The following is a 17,425-nucleotide window of genomic DNA, read 5'->3' on the forward strand; positions in this document are numbered from 1 at the left end:
ACACACACACACACACACACACACACACACACACACACACACAGATAGCAGTGTGAAACTAAACTGTTTTTACATGGCCTATAGATGGTATTAGAAAGACAATGTCTTAGAATAATTTTGTAGAAAGCTTGATTCCAAAAAATTTTCTCAACGTAAAAGTGTTTTTTCCTTATTCATTCCTTTATTTTGCTTTTTTGTTTTCTATTGTGCTGTGAACCTGTCTTTGGATATGGCTAATGACCCTGTTAAATAACCCTCTCATGAAATGATTTTAGTTTTATCAAAGGAATGGTCTAAACCAATATATAAAATAATTGGAGTACCACTTCATTTTTAAAAATCTAATATGAATGATTAAATCTAAAATAAAGTGGGTTATAAAAGTAATTTTCTCCAAAACAGAAATTTCAGTAGTTAGCTTTAATTCATTGAAAGAAAAATTTAGTTTCTTATAGGCACAAAATAAATTAAAACTATTCCTTTCTCCCAACAGAATTTTTTTAATAGACATCTCTGTCTTCACTGAATATTTATTCATTCCTACATTTCAATCTATTCCTTTTGGTTATTAAATTGACAACCTGATACTATTCACTTTAGAAAGTATATCATTTTACACCACTAACAGGGCATTTACTTGAAAATATAGGAACAGCTAATTATTTAATTAGCATTTAGCAAATGGGCAGTCTAACCCTTAATAATAGTTAATACTCCCAAATTATTTGGTTTGCTTATGAGAACTGTCTACTCTCTAACTGGATCAGACCATCACAACAGTAGAAAAGCACATTGTTTACCTGAAATATTATTCAAACTTATTAAGAGAAGAAACACTTTCTTCAGCTGATTAATGGCAAAATATGCAACATTTTTTATTAGTCCACTAAATGTCATTTCACTGGCAAATCAATGTTCAAGTGCTATTTAATATGGTTGTTTTCTTTTATTTTATCTATAATCGATTTGGCATTAAATAATCAACCAAACTCGGTGCTTATCAAATAGCATAACACAAACTGTACCTAAATTCCCTCAGTATATAATCCACTCCTTAGATTTAACAGAAATTTCATTAAACAATGTAAAAACCTCTTCAAAGAGTTAATGGGACATTGAAAAACTGTAACTTGGAAACAGGAAAGAAGACAAAAGCCCATGACACATTTTTTATTCCTCTTAGAGAATAATTAGAATATGCTCCCCCTGTACCCCTAAAGAGATGAACACGGAGACAATCTAGAGTGTTTGTTTGCAAAGTCCGTATCACATGCAGCATGACTTCCTGGGCCTTAATTACTTAATTTAAACAGTCAAATTGGGTATGTGATCCTAATTTCTAAATAGCGTCCAATGCTTTTAAGAATCAACACAAAATTTAGATACAAAAACTTTTCTGCTGCTATCCCTTGACTATCCTGTGACTTCCAGCCCATGAAACTGAACTGACCTGGAAATCCTAGATTCTGAGACCACCTAAATCAAACAAACAAACAAACTAAACCCACACAAATAATAAAGGGAATAATGATTAAGCCGTACTCTTTGTTGTTAGGAAATCAGTACCCAAAAATTAGTGGCTAGTTTGTTGATTTGTTTATGCCATTTTGTTTTTGCTTCTGGGAATGAATTTTCATTTCAGTCTCTTTTGAGTTGTTGACATTCTTAGAGGCAAAGGAATTCAACACACAATCCTTTCTCAATTACTAGTAAATTCAAGTTTATTACTGTTTTGCAAAAAAAATACCATGTAATTGGTTGATGATGAGATCAGTTATTTGACAATAAATGAACTGTAAAAGTGAAGAGCACCAAATACTGCATGTTTAATACGTTTGGAATTAGTAACAATTGCTTTGGTTTGGACTCTGGTGGAAGGAGCTGCAGGATGGCAAAATGAGAGGTTTATTTAGCGTCTGGGAGAAGCTTATAAAAGAGCTTAAGTCCTCATTCCTTCTAATATCTTAACAGCTGTGCAGTTTCTTACAAAATATGTTTTATCGTTTCAAGAAATGCTGTTAACCTCGCAGTTTTAAAACTGAATGAACAAGGCCTCTTGGACAAATTGAAAAACAAATGGTGGTACGACAAAGGAGAATGTGGCAGCGGGGGAGGTGACTCCAAGGTTAGCCTCAATGTCACCAAGAGCGGGTAAACAGTATGTAAAGTAATAGGTGCATCTGCTGGGAGACTGTGGTTTGGACCTACTAATACCAGTCGCATTGCTAGTCAAGTGCCCTCACAAACTTAAGTATGCAATTACTGTCAACACAAAAATATTTGCAACCATTCTCAACTTGGTGGCACACGAGCAAGCCTAATGAAAATAGTCATTGAAAATCTCTGGCTTTGAAGAGGCTGTGGATCAGACATACAGTCCTATGAATCTCGGTTTTGGAAAGTAGGAAGGGACGCAAGTTTCTGAAAGAGCAGTTCAGTGAAGAGGGGAGAGAGAACAGAGAGGGTAAGTCTGTTTTGTTTTCTTCTCCATTTAAGTAACAGCAATAACCTAACTCCACCAAGACCTGTCAAGAGTACCAACCAGAAAATTTTCTCTATCTAATACTCTCAGACTTCTGTTAAAGTTAAATAACAAATCAAAGATAGTCATGTGCGCTAGACATTTTTAACTTTCCATAAATGGATCAAAGTGCAAAATAACCAGGCTACTAAAACAAGATCAACTCAGCTTTGTCTTCATTTGTATCATATTTTCAGTTTCATAAAATAATATTTTTTTAAATTTCTAAGGAATGTCTAAAGAAAAAAAAAAGGTATACAATTAATAGAATATATTACCTAGGGTTGCAGAACCCTTCTTCACTAGGTATCAGTGTTTATAGACATAAAGAAAATCCACAGATAGGAAAACTCTAATTATCTTCAATTGGTATGTAAGAATAATGAAAATTTTTAAAGTATACCTTCTTGCCTTTGTTTTAAAATCTAGAAAATTATCCAAAACAAGAAATCCTGCTTATCTTCAGGTCCTTGATTGGGCTATAAATCCGCTCACTTGGCCACCTAACCCAGAGAAAGATGCTCTGTTTTCAGGGAGTGGCTGCCATTACCTTTCCCAGACAGTGATCTAAAAAGCCTTTCAAACTGAGCTCACTTGTATGTTACCACCTAACAGCCAGCACTATTGCAGGAGGAGGGAGGATAAACTTTGCCTTGGTTCTAGGGACCCTGTTAAGGAGCATGAACTTGTTATATATTTTGGATCCCCAACTTGCCTGGAATTTCCAACAGTTTTCATAAACATATAAAAATAAATAAATATGTGCATATATATATATATGCAGAGAAAATTATTCAAGTTTATAATAATAATCTAGCATTCCTCTGGAAATATCAGAAAATGTCCTATAAAAGCACAGAGAAAATAAAAACAAAGATATTATACTCCATTAGAAAAATTTTATTTTTAAATTTTTATTGTTATCACAAAGATAAAAGAAATATAACACTCATAAATATAACACAGATAAAATTTTCTACAAATATAAATAATGAAGTCCCATTTTAGTGTACATTGAAGACTCTTTCCAAAGAAAACTAAACAAGCATAACAGAAATGTACATATATTGGGAAAAAAAATTTATGTAACCAAAATCATTTTAATTTATTTAGATGGACTGGACAACTCAGTCAGATTTAATCAACTTGTATCCAACACATCGTTTGGTACATAATGAAACTCAGTAAATATTTGTTGTCCAAAAGAATAAATATGAATCTAGCCTTGCAGTTTCTAAAATCAAACTGCTTGTTCTTACAGTTATGTGATACATTACTTTCACCACACAGGAACTACAAAATGTTTTAGAATAAATGTTATTTCAGATTATAACAAGTAGTTTTCCAATATGTTATGAAAATTAACATAAAATTCTCTCCCAAAATGAAATTACAGTATGTTCTGTAATTCCTCAGGAATTTTGTTTTTATACCAAAAAGTAAATAAATTCAAACAAGTTATATATTGGCGTAAGGTTTATCACCAAGATAATAAGTTGCTGCAATCTAAATGTTAATAATAGTCAACTCTGAGTTTATAATAAACGATGACATTTTAAATGGCCTGACCTAACTTAGATCAAAGTAAATTACTAGGAGACAGTTGTTGCTTTTTCGTTTTCATTTTCTACCTTCTTCAGATGGACTGATTTTCTTTGTAAACTTATCTCGCTCCTCCCATGTGGCCTTATCTTCATCAAAAGAGGTAAAATAAGCAGGAAAAGTACTGACTTGAGGAACGCAGCTGGCTCTACAGCGTTTGTTGAGTGTAAAACCAAAGCAGAAGAGATGGAATGAACATGGCCAGTGCAGTGTAGGGGGAAAGAGACACAGAGAGCTCAGCACAAACATGCTGAAATCCTGACTTATCTGATTTTCAAATACAGAACCTTTTACTAAGACAAAACTAACTTTCCTAACAGTGATTCATCTAATGGAAGGGGGAAAATGGAAGAGGAAACCTGTACCACACAAGAAAGGTTTCTGTGAGGAGACAACTGACTCATCTGTCATTCACAGGAAGTAACCCCGGAGACCTCTCCAGCCATCCATTCAGCAGTGAAGTTTTAAACTTCTGCTTTAATGGGACAATGTGCCAGTCAGTACCAATGTAGAAAAAGACATCACTGTCCTTTCCCTCAAGAAGCTTATGATTTCATAACAACTGAAGCGTTTAGCATCCCTGTGGCAGCTTCCCCGTCACACCCCAAAGCAATAATTAGCACCCCTGCTCACCTGACAGCCATTCCCAGTGCTATGAAGTTCTGATCATGGCCGTCCTTGGCCAAGAGGCTTCACACTGAAACATAAAAATTTAATGAAAGACATGAGGAGCAGGGTCCTGCATCTTTAATGAAATAAATTAAAGCAGAAAGGCATGATCTGGGAGATACAAATTCATTTGTTTGAAAACTTGATCCTTTGATGGTGTTAATATTATTGCGATGCGTTCCTTTTCATTACGGTCGTAAGAATTCATACTCATTCTTGTGAATACAATAACAGAAATTTACTAATTGACAATGAACCTATTTAAAATATCGACTATAATGGCTAACACTGATTTTCCCTTTGATATTAATCTAATATGGTTAATCTAATATGGTATGGGTTAGTCTAAGCATAAACCATGCCCAGATTTTTATGCAAATTTTTATGTGAGTTGTTTAATTCTGGTTCTAGTTGGAGATTTTGGCAATGCCTGTAACCATGAATCGTTCATAGAACCTAATAGCTACAAACTTATTTTCTTCTGTTTATTTTACACTTTATTCTCCTTCTATTATATATATATATAATATGCATAGTCATGGAGTGGATATTCATATAAAAATAATTTTGTAGGTGTGATTACCAAATAATATTTTCTCTAGGAATTACATTTGATCACACAATTCCAGGTATTTAATTTGGCACTTTGAAGAATACAGACCATTGTTGCCTTTGATATATGTTATACTTACAAATGATCTATTCTCCTCCACCATCGCTATGAAAACCAATGCAAGAATAAAGGGATTGTTCCAGAAAATATGCATTCATAAACAGGAAAAAATGTTATAAACAAAAACCATGAAGGGAAGCTAGCCCTTGGAGAAGGACTCTTTCAGTAATGAATTCTTTGTTCTAATATTCCACCAGTTGAACATTAAGTATGGTTAATAATAAAATCTTATATTCAAAATGCTAATCTAATGTTACCCTCTAAAGCCCAGGTACTGAAGTGAACAGCAGAAGGGATAAAGAAGCCAGAGGAAAGAGGAAGGGGCTGGGAAAAGAGTACCTTAAGAAGAGAGAAAGAGAAGCCAAAGGTAGTCTTCATCTAATCCACGATTTGCCTTCAAGTGTCCCTTCTGGAGGAAACTTGTAGGAGACTCTCTGCTTGCTTTTTCCTCTTCTTTTCAGCACTAAATCCTCCTTCTCCCAGCCCACACCATTCAAGAACTGCAATGTAGGCTAGTATCATTTACCTATACATATGTTAAAAATGCTTTGAGGATCTAGCCCTAAAAACCCTTAGAAGGATTTACCTATACATGTGTTAAAAATGCTTTGAGGATCTAGCCCTAAAAACCTTTAGAGGATCAGTTCAATGAAAAAGCTTGCTCTGGATTCAAAATAATTTAAATGTGGCTACATTATAGAGTGTCTACTCTGAGTCGGATACTCTGAAAAATACTGTTTTTCAAAGATAAATGAGATGTGACTTCTCCTCTCAAGGGATTCACAGTTTACCAATCAACCTACATGTATAGTTTTATAACAACTGCTTCAGAAATGGAGTAAAAACTTAGATGAACTGGGGCTAAATTAACCAAGTACCTCAATTAACATAATCCTCACCCCACCCCCAAACTCAAGCTTCTGGCAGAAAGTGTTAAATCATGCTTATGTAAAATTTTAATCCGAAAAACAATATAATATTCCAGGATCATGGCAAATGCATATTTCTTCTTGAATGGAACAATGAATCTATAGTAAGATCTTATAACATTGATATAAAATTTAAATTGTATTCAGAAATAATAAACAAAAAGAAAAATGTATATTTTAGAAAATTTTTTCAAAGCAGTGCAATAAAAATGGGTTTTAGTTTGACTGTTAACCAGAAAATGCAATTAACTAGAAATCTCATTTCCTGAGTCTTCTGTTATTAATATTATTAATTGCACAAGGTATGAAGTCAGACTATCACAAATTCTGATTAAACTGCTGCCAAACTGTGTGACTAGATGAATTAAGCTCTCTGTGCCTTGGTTTCCTCGTTTGTAAAATGTGAGTGATAGCAAACATATAGAGTGCTTTTAATAGTGCCTGGTACATAATAAGTGCTCAATAAATATTAGCTATCATTATCACCATCATTATTAATGCATTTTTTAGTTGTGTAGATAGGTTTATGGAATGAATTCCCTGGCAACCAATCTAGTGCATGCTGTGTTGCTCCAATGCATTCAACATTTCCTAGAAGAAGTGAGGCATTGGGCAATACAGCCAGACAAAATGACTATGGCAGTCTTAGAAATGTCCAGAGGAGTACAACAAATCTGTGCCTAGATGTTTATAAAAACAAAGAGACAAAAAACCAACCAACCACAAAAACAATAACAGCCAAAGATCCTAGGAGTTACTGCTTCCCATTCATCTTCTCGGCCTTCATACTATAAGATGGGAATGAAAACTGGAAGAATTCTTAGATTCTTTCAGAATATTGATGCTGGGTAGTAAGCGACATCTTCCTCCCTGAGATTCCTTGTACAATATTTAGTACTGAAGGAATCAAACATGGTTGAGAAGAAAAATAGGACTTTAAAGTAAAAAGAGTTTGTCTATTCAGAAAAATCTTAGTTACCTCTAACCTGTCACTTATTTGTAGGTAGAATTATTATAGACACTTCACCTTGTACTTAAAGTATATTGATATGGTAGGCTCAAGATAAATGACAGTTGCTCTGCTGATATCATTTATGCTAAATACTGCAATTCAGAAGGAAAATATCAGCATAGGCTTATACTTTAAAATAATGATTTACATATTTGTCTCATGAGGACCTTCCCCTGCATGAGGTGGCCCTTTGTGACACAGGAATCACACTCCTTGTAGGTCTTGGATGAAAGTGATTAGAGAGTCAATTTAACAATGAAAACTGTAGACATACTTTTATAGCATAAAGTAAAATCCCACCAGCTGAATCACAATACGTGCAAGAAATGAAATCAATCCTGTCTAACTTCTATTGAAGTCTGTCAACCTGCAGCCACTTCTTTAGTTTTAAAGGGGGGAGAAAAAAAAGCATCTGGATTTTGAATGAACTCCACATTTATGTGGGGAAAATTGTATATGTTCAAGAAACCCAACCAAGGCCAATAGTTTTGGATTCACAGTAATTGCATACCTTTTATTTAAAAATCCTCCCGAGCAGTATGTGCCTGTTACCTAAAGCGATGGAGCAGGCCCCAGTTTTATGTCTGAGTCTAAACCTGGGCCTACAGTACAAGACATAACACCTACTGTGGCCTCTGCTCTGTCACTTTGCCATGCGATTCTAATGTAGTTTTACTTGAATAACATAAAATAACATATATAATGTTATTTATGTTATTTTCCACGTGAAGAACTCCTGTAAACCTTGCCGTTTTGAAACTCAGTGAGGCAGGCGTCTTAGACAAGCTGAAAAACAAATGGTGGTACGATAAAGGTGAATGTGGACCCAAGGACTCTGGAAGCAAGGTCAGTCTCTGCAGTTCGGGGCCTCCTCTTGTGTTCACAAAGCAGTAAATGGGAGCAATTGTCAAAAGTATATGGAAATAATAAAAACAGAACATTTCCCTATACACTCAGCCACTGCCTAAATTAAAAGCTAATGTCATAAATTTCAACCACAAGGACTGTCTTTTAAGGAAATTGCAACCTGCTCCCCAATATTAAGGCTTTTAAATAAACTTAAATTAACTGCAAAAATCTATAAAATAAAATTCCTTATATTATTCTCAAACTTACGTACCACTAATAAAAGTAGTGCTTTGTGGTTAGGTTTTTGTTTCGGAGGCAAAGAACAGGAAAACGTATTATTTTGAGAACTGATGTATTCTCAAAACAGGAAATGGGAAATTGATTAGCAGTCATTGAGAAAAAGAAGATTCTAAATAATAAATAAATGCTTATTCAGTTCAGTCTTTGGTCAATAAATTGCCAAGCATTCCACTTTAGTTTGAAGAGACCCTGTGCTGACGTAAACAAAGTAACCTTCCAATTCTATTTCCCCAAATGAAATTATTTTAGTAAGTCAATGTTTATGAATAATATCCTCAATTTTTGATATCTCTTAATCATAAATTCTTTTTAAAGCAATGCAGAAACCTGTAGGCCTAATTTGTTGAGTGTAAATCAAAGTAGCATAAAAAGAGTTATATTTTTATTCTAAAGAGACAAAAAATGTTTATCAGTGAATCTAAATACCCACACAAGTTAATAGAATATAGTAACAATGCCCGAAAGCCATAGTTGAAGACTCTTGGAATCTCTTTTATTTTTTTCTGTATCTTCTTCTAGAAAGAAAACAAATTATTGGTTATTCTAAGACATTAAACAAGTGACTGCTTTAAATAGGAAAGCCTCAGCTGATTTAAGAAGAAGACAAACTAAGGTTAATGGATCCCTTTTCAGACCTTATCCCTATATTTTAATCACGTGTCTGTCTTTGAACCAGAGTGGAATGAAACAAGCTTGGCCAGATAATGAAATAGTTATCTTAAATCCTGATACAAAGTCAGAGAAGCATAAATACTTAAAGAGTGATTATTTTTAAAATGAAATTACCCTAAAATTTTTGGACCAGTCAGTTGATGTTATCACCACATTGACAGTATATATAGTGTATCTTTTTTAATTAAACATTCTCCTAATAAAGCTACTTAAGGGTCTTAATTTTGCACAAAACATACTGCTGAGAACATGATGGCCACAGGGCATCCTTCAGGTAGTCTAGCAAAATAGTTTTTTGGTATAATGTTAAATATTATAATAAACCTATTATTTATGAAAAAATTTTAAATTCTTGTTACAATTTTACTTCCAGTCATATACTTGACTATTCTGGATTTATTGTGACATAACATGTATACTGAAGCTCTGAAAAATAGTATGTCTAAAATATTAATTGATTAAGCATTTTTAAGAGGGAATGGAATTGTATTTTTAAATCAATAATTATAAATTTGTCCATACATAATTTATTTCTCAGTTGACCACAGTAATTTATGTATTTTTAGAAGTTACCTAAAAAATGTGCTTAACACCTACATGTTATGCATATATATATTAATAATTATTTCTAAATAGCATATAATATGCAAAAGTGACATTTTCATGAGCTCTCCCTTATAGATGTAACTGAAAGAACAAATGATGTGTACTCTAACACATTATTTGCATATATTTGTTAAAGTAATGATGAACAAAATATGAAACTACTAGCTTAAAGACCCTTAGTTCCTCCAGTAGGAAATGTGGAGTTAGATTTATTCAAGAGAAATCTCAAACATTAAAAATATGTTTTAATGAAAGCAAAGCCAAAAAGAGGTCCCCTTTCCCATGTAAATGGATTTTAAATATGTCATTTTCAAATTGAACATTAATAAGCCCACTTCTGCCACCCTATGTAAATATATAAATGCTTATGTATGGCTAAGTATAGTGGTTTTCATTGCCTATTTAATAATGATAAAATGTTACAGATTTTATTGAATGCAATTACATACAATTTATTGGTAATCATCATCATTTCACTTCTCCCGAGAGCTTAGATCTTTATATTTTAATCCACAAACCTGTATCAGTGACTTATAAATAATTTCAGATTAAATTAAGCATTTACTTTAATTGGCATTTTGAATTTCATGTGTTCTTTTACTTTTTGGATGTGACATTTCTGCAGTTAACTGAAATGTCTTTATCCCCCTAGGACAAGACGAGTGCCTTGAGCCTGAGCAACGTAGCAGGCGTCTTCTACATTCTGGTTGGCGGCTTGGGCTTGGCAATGCTGGTGGCTTTGATAGAGTTCTGTTACAAGTCCAGGGCAGAAGCGAAGAGAATGAAGGTGGCAAAGAGTGCACAGACTTTTAACCCAACTTCCTCGCAGAATACCCAGAATTTAGCAACCTATAGAGAAGGTTACAACGTATATGGAACCGAAAGTATTAAAATTTAGGGGTAGGACTTAGGGCCTACTCCAGTGAGTGGGGGATGCATCCTGTGAACGCGGTGTTGTGACCTGTCTGTCCAGTGGTGGTATCGCTTGCTTCTGATTAGAGCTTTATATTTTTGAAAACTTCAGTGCAAAGTGGTTCGGTTTTCTCTGGCTGCAGACGTACTGTTTGAACCTTTATGTTGCCAATAGATATCTGCATTGCGAGGGGTCAGAAAGACAAAACAAACCAGAATTTCTCTGAGAAATGATTGAAACAGTATACTCTACCTGAAATTTGGGGGAAAAAATTGGAAATGAGATCTGGGCTTCTCTGCACACAGACCATGCAAATCTTCTCTGTAACGATCTCATTTTAGGATAGGTGCTAACAAAATGAGCACAAAATCTATTTCAAATGGTCAAGATCTAAACAGTTGCCTATTTTTGAAAAAGTCACATTGTTTTCTGAGAAATAATACATGTCAAAGCTCCAAGGCACATTGTATGTGGTTAATGAATTTGGGCTCTCCTATCCTAATTTGTTTCATACTAACCATCATTCTATATTTTTAAAGCGTGAAACCCCATTTTTTGTTCATCTGACAGTGGTCCTTGAGCCAGACCTTTAGGGAAAAGTGATTATCAGAATTTTGACTACAATTCACATTTATTAGATAAAATTGAACTTTTATACACATAGTATCACTAAGGTAAATAGGCATTTTAGGTAATACAGCTGTTCCTCCATCAAAGAAGTCAGCAATATTTGTGTCCTATGAGAGAAATGCAGTAAAAGACAAAAATTTCAGTGAGTTATTATGAACATTTCTTTTTCATTTCAATTGCTTTTAAACAAGCCAGATCAGTCCCACTTATTTACATCCTTTCATGGTATCACAGCAAAAATCGTAAGTAAGCATTCACTGAAATACAGGAGATGGAGATCATTTTTTTAAAAATCTAAATGTCCACTTCTTCTTTGCTCTAATGATTGAAAGTGGCTTTAAAATAAGATCTGAAAGGATTTGTTATGGCTTTTCCTAAAATCAGGTCTCTAAAACCCATTTTCTAAAATTATACATAATAGCCACTGAATAGGCTGCTCAGTCTGATTACAATGATAAATGAGTCTTTGAACCTATAAAAGACATCCGGTGTATGATGTACCCTCGAATCAAAAACCTCATATAATTTTAATAAGATGTACATCTGAGGTTATATGCCAGGTAAACATGATTGATTTTTGCATTTATTTATGTAAAAGTTATTGAAGGACCTGTGACTATCTTAAAACAAAGAACAAAAGCCATCCCTTTTTATCAAGATTTAATTGCTTTTATCCATAATCTAGCAATCAATGACTGAGTACAATTGCACATAGATCATCTCAAAATGGTTCTTTACTGATTTTATGAAAAAGAATTAAGAACTAAACCCTCTATTCGCTTAGATCAAAATATTTGAAGCATGCCTTCTCATAGCAAAACAACAAACTAGGATAATGCCAAAGTATCTTGGCCATTAGGGGAGTGCTTTCATCTTAATGTTTACAGAGTTGAGGAGTGATTTTCCCAGGCAGAGAAAAACAATACTTGATCAGCTTTCAGAGCCAATTATTTGGACTGCATTCTGAGACGAAGTTTATAAGATATCTTAAAAAAGTTTTGTTACCAGTTCATTAAAACTGACTTTTCTTTGGCATAACAAAGGCACTTCAACCATCAGCAAAGGTCCAAGGGTAGGAAAGCAACGAAAAGTAAAAGAGTATAGGACAATTTTAGAAAGAAATACTCATGTATGCTAATTCATTACAAAGTTCCAGGAAGTTGTTAAGAAGAGATATAAATTTCCAGGTTATATACATACTATTTAATAATACATGCATAATACATGCATTTAATAATATATTTGGAAACAACAGATTTCATATAAAAAGAAAGCATTTATATCTATCTGACTTTTTAAAAGACAATGGCATTCAAGGTAAATGGAAATGATGTGTTGTTGAGGAGACTTAAGAATAAGCAGTTTTTGTTTTACTCTCAAATTATAGGAAAACTTTCAAAAATTCTATTGACCATAATGATGCAAATGTTTGGTAATTCAGATAATATTGTCCCAGGACCCCAAGAGCAAAACCTGAAACCTTCAATCCATGGTAGACTATCTAGTTAAAAGTGATCGTCCCTCAAAAGAACATAGACAAATAATTAAGGTAACAGCCATTAGCTACAACGATCCAACCAAACAGAGACCATATGTAAAATTATACGAAGTTTCCAGCTTGAAGAGCCGCAAAGGTTCACATCAAGATGAATAGGAATGGCATTTTATGGAAGAAGCAGAAGATATAAGTGGAGGAAATTAAAATACTAGAACAGATTTAAAGAGAAAATGAGTAGTTGTCAAAGATTTATTAACTAATACACCCAGTTGCATTAATCTATAAAAGAGAAGAGGTTATTTGAGAGTACATGGACTTGTTCAAGCTTTGCAAGTTTTCCTTTCCTCACAACTACAATCAAGAAAAGAAAGGACAAAAAATAGATTGTATGGCCAAAGCCCTCTGAAAATGCTTTCGAAAAATCACAGTGCTTTTATTAATTGTATCTGAGTATTTCCTCTTCAAAAAAATTAAACCAAAGCTATACCAGATTTTTGAAAATGATCATCTATTTTACTTAATATTAAATGTTGAAAGGGAATCTGAAGAAACTATTCAGACTTTGGCCTCAGCTTTGTTTAAATTGAGTGATGAGTAGTAGATAGCTGTGAATTCTCTGGAACTACTTTTCCCACGTCCTCTATTAAACAAGCCCCTGAGTGGTCTTGGGACTCTGAAGTTTCCCAGTTTTTATGACGGGCTCATGTATTGGCTTGGATTAGACTCGTGGATATTCATTTTTCTTGTTTTCCTCAGCATTTGAATTAATCTAACTAATCTAAACTGCCCAAAACTGACCAAAATTTTTTTTCTCTAGAAGCTCATGGAAAATTCTAATGCTGTAACTGGAATGTTTCATACAGCTAGGTACCCACTACAGAGTTCTGACCTAAAAAAAAATCCATCTAAAACACATAAAATTGAAAAACAGGATTACACCAGAAAGTTATTTAGCAACTTGATATCAAGTCCTGGCTTATGTCTCTTAAATAAAACATTTTGTTGTTAGATTTGCTTGACATAAATAATACTGCTTTGCTAATGCTTCTTGTTATACACATACCCAAAAGCATGCACACTCTGATACTAAGCAGGAAAATATTCATCTCTAATGACATAACCTCCCAGAAGTATCACTTCAAAAAGCAAGACTATTGCAGCCATGTTCTTTTTTTAGTTCTCTGGTGATATTTTGCCATACGAACGAGGTCTTTGATTAAGGGATCCTTTCAAATGTTTGAATTGAATTGAATTGTTTTATTTCTAACTTCTTCACTGGTGTATTGAAATTCAGCTTCTGTTCAATTTAAAATAGCATGCAATATATTCATTTAGAATTTTTTTAAGGGACAATTTACACACAGTAAAATTCATCCTTTTTAGTGTACAGTTCTGCAGGATTTGACAAATGTTTCATTCGGAATTTTATCCTATCAGTTTCATTTATAAGGAAGAAAAAAAGTATCTTCCCATATATGGACATTCATCCACTCAACAAATATTTACTGAGTGCCTATTATGTGCCAAATAAAAGTCAGAAGAACTTTGATTTCAAGGGACTAATAGAAGATAATCAGGTAGAAGTATTGTTTTTCCTTAAAATGCTCATTATAGTTCAATGATTTATAAATGTAAAAGCTGTCAATCTTTCTGTAAAGACTGTATCTTGAGTTCTGACTATGAAGATAAGCATTAATTTTTGAGACTGTTTCCTAAAACAGAACTATGAGATTGACCTTGGGTTTTATCATAGATATGTCATTACTAGCAATTTGACTTCAAGTTTGTGAATTTATCAAGGTAACTGACCTCTAAACATTATTACTCTAATAGTTTTTAATCTAATATTAATTTCATTATTTAATATATAATTATTCTAATATTTAATTTCCAGGGCACAATAAATACAAGGATGGGATTTCCTAAAGAATTAGACAAACATAAATTCACAACAGGGAATTAAGATACAGTATAAGCTGTAAGAGAGTTATGAACTAAAATCATAACAAACTGAGAAAATATTTCCTTTACCTTATTTTCCACTTGAATTAATGTTAGAACTCAGCTACTAGAAAGAATTTAAAAGCAATGAATGAAGTGATTAGACTTACATAATAATGCTGCCTATTTCTCCTGTGTGTAATATTATTATCTGCTATCTAATATGACAGAATTGAATGATTTCAGAGACCTGACCCCACAACCTCAATATGGGAAGTTCCTCATCGACGACCATTCAGTAGGCTTTAAAACATGCCCCCTTTCAGTGCACCCCCTTTAAACACAGTTCTTAAAATACCAGCTTTACCTTCCATAATAGACATAACGTGAACTACATGTCACCAATTGTGCTGTTCTGGGTCATGTCTATAACTGGTGTGAGTGAATGGAAATGTCTGTGGGTAGGTTCGTGTTATGAAAACAGGAAGATCCGTCATGAATAGTCTATATACATTTAGTTTGTTTAGGCAATTTACCACAATTTTAAGGGTCTAATCCTTGCACTGTAAAGAAGACATTTTCTAAAAAGAAAATATGATTTAAAGAATGTTGTCAAACACAAAGGAGCTTTTAAGCTCATCCAGAAGTACTAGGGTATAGAGTGCAGCAAGTTAAAAGATGTTTCCTGCCCAGATTTGCAAAACAACACCTAGTGTTATAATTTGAGAATTAGTTCTTAAACAGATAGGACCGCAAACTCTAGCCTGATTCATTCCTCAGTGTAGTTGAGCTTTTCTTTCCCCGGATAAGCAGTTTTCATATGACCAAAAGAATATGGAAAAAAAAAAAAATGCAGATGTCTAATTATTGATATTTCGGTGTTTGTTGTGCCATATTTTATCGAAGAAACAGAAATATGGTAACACTGCGCATTCTTTGTTTCCTTTCCATGCAACCCAGCTGACCTTTTCTGAAGCCATAAGAAACAAAGCCAGGTTATCCATCACCGGGAGCGTGGGAGAAAACGGCCGCGTCTTGACGCCCGACTGCCCCAAGGCTGTACACGCTGGAACTGCAATCAGACAAAGTTCAGGATTGGCTGTCATTGCATCGGACCTACCATAAAAACCAAAAAAATAATTGAGTGCCTTAATTAAACTGTGTTGGTGACTGACGGAAACGCAGCCCCGAGGGACACGCCCCGCGCGGGGCTTCGCTAACCCGATCCTTTGGCCGAGAGCGGAAGTGCGTCCCGGGCCGGCGGGCGGCGGCAGCGGCGACTGTGCATGAGCTCAGCTCGGAAACCCAAACTCAGATTTTCTATCAGGAAAACTCACAGTTTAGGTTTTTTCGGGGAGTGGGTGGGTGGGTGGGGAGCTGGGATGGGTGTATTAACAGCAACAAATTTCACTCGAGTGGACTTAAAAACTAATCAGACTTGCGAGTTAGCGCATTAAACTGTGAAGTTCTTGCTCAGAAAGGCCTTTGTCTTCACCAGAAAGGATAAAATAGTTCTAGAAGTCGACGAACACGCTAACCTGTGTCTCCAGAACACCCATATAGTCAATGGAAGAATACCCAGCTGAGAAAACAAATCACTCAACTGTGATAAAATAATAAACAAACATGTAAATCCTGTGAAAAAAAATTTAAAGGAAGTATTTACACTTACTTTGGAGAAAACAAATACTGAAACATGCTTGCTTTTTAACTGACGTAAATTCAGTAGAGGACAACACGATTCTTTTTTCTAACCATCTTAGGGAACAATACATTGCAATAATTGATATAAATGCCATCACTGTAATAAACTTTAGAGACTTTTTTTTATAAAAGTTGTTGGTCATCTTCTTGTTTGCTGTAACCTTCACTCTATCACATGAGTCGGTTCACAGATTGCATTTGTCTCACTATCAGAAGAAAAACAAAAGGAAGAAAACGTTAATGTTAAATCATCAGTCTGCAATGTAGACTCAAAAGAGACAATGGGTCACTCATGTTATTGATATTATTTATAATCTTGTTCCGTGTACAAAATTGTGGTTTTTGTACCCACCAAAAAGAATAAAACGACAGATGTTCTTTACAGTATCTACAGAGCTTAAAGGTTTTTTTCTTATCATTATAAAAGTTCTTTGAGAAATTCAAGTGATGGGCCATATTGGAAACTGTAGCTAGTCTTTATTATTTTTGCATACTAAGCTACCCCTCTTTTGCAAATCTTTGACTCATTAGCAAATTAAATTGTCAAAGACTAAGTCTTGGAGTTAGGGAATGAATCACTGTCCTAACAGCAACCTATCCTGTAATCGTGTACTGAAATTTTACTTGACTGTATTTTGCTGCATAAAATTATGTCTCTTGGTCTTCTCCCCTCATTCCTATTGTTCCATTTAAATCATTTGAAGGCACTAATAATAGTTTGGAGTAGACAACAAATGAAGAATTAGTCCTTGTTTTCAACTGAAAATTGCAAAGAAAATTATACACATGTTTATTTATAAAAATTACCTTATGTTATGTATGGATTAAATTAACATGATTCAAAAGAAGATTTGGCTCATTTGAAATAATAAATAAGTACTCTAATATGTATAAGAATCACGTACT

The 17,425-nt window shown here is 34.0% G+C and overlaps 1 protein-coding gene across 1 annotated transcript in view; it reads left to right on the forward strand.

Moving 5' to 3' along the window:
* The window catches only part of GRIA4 (glutamate receptor, ionotropic, AMPA 4), a 548,228-nt gene extending 531,329 nt beyond the window's left edge, over nucleotides 1-16,899 (forward strand). The window contains exons 13-15 of the mRNA XM_012659122.1: nucleotides 8,138-8,252; nucleotides 10,486-10,620; nucleotides 15,776-16,899. Of these exons, the coding sequence (XP_012514576.1) occupies nucleotides 8,138-8,252; nucleotides 10,486-10,620; nucleotides 15,776-15,940 (415 nt within the window). The 3' untranslated portion in view covers nucleotides 15,941-16,899. The remainder of the gene's footprint in view (nucleotides 1-8,137; nucleotides 8,253-10,485; nucleotides 10,621-15,775) is intronic.
* The last annotated feature ends 526 nt before the right edge of the window (nucleotides 16,900-17,425 follow it).

The sequence above is a fragment of the Propithecus coquereli genome, unplaced genomic scaffold, assembly GCF_000956105.1.
Source record: "Propithecus coquereli isolate 6110/MARCELLA unplaced genomic scaffold, Pcoq_1.0 Scaffold6, whole genome shotgun sequence".
Classification (NCBI taxonomy): domain Eukaryota; kingdom Metazoa; phylum Chordata; class Mammalia; order Primates; family Indriidae; genus Propithecus; species Propithecus coquereli.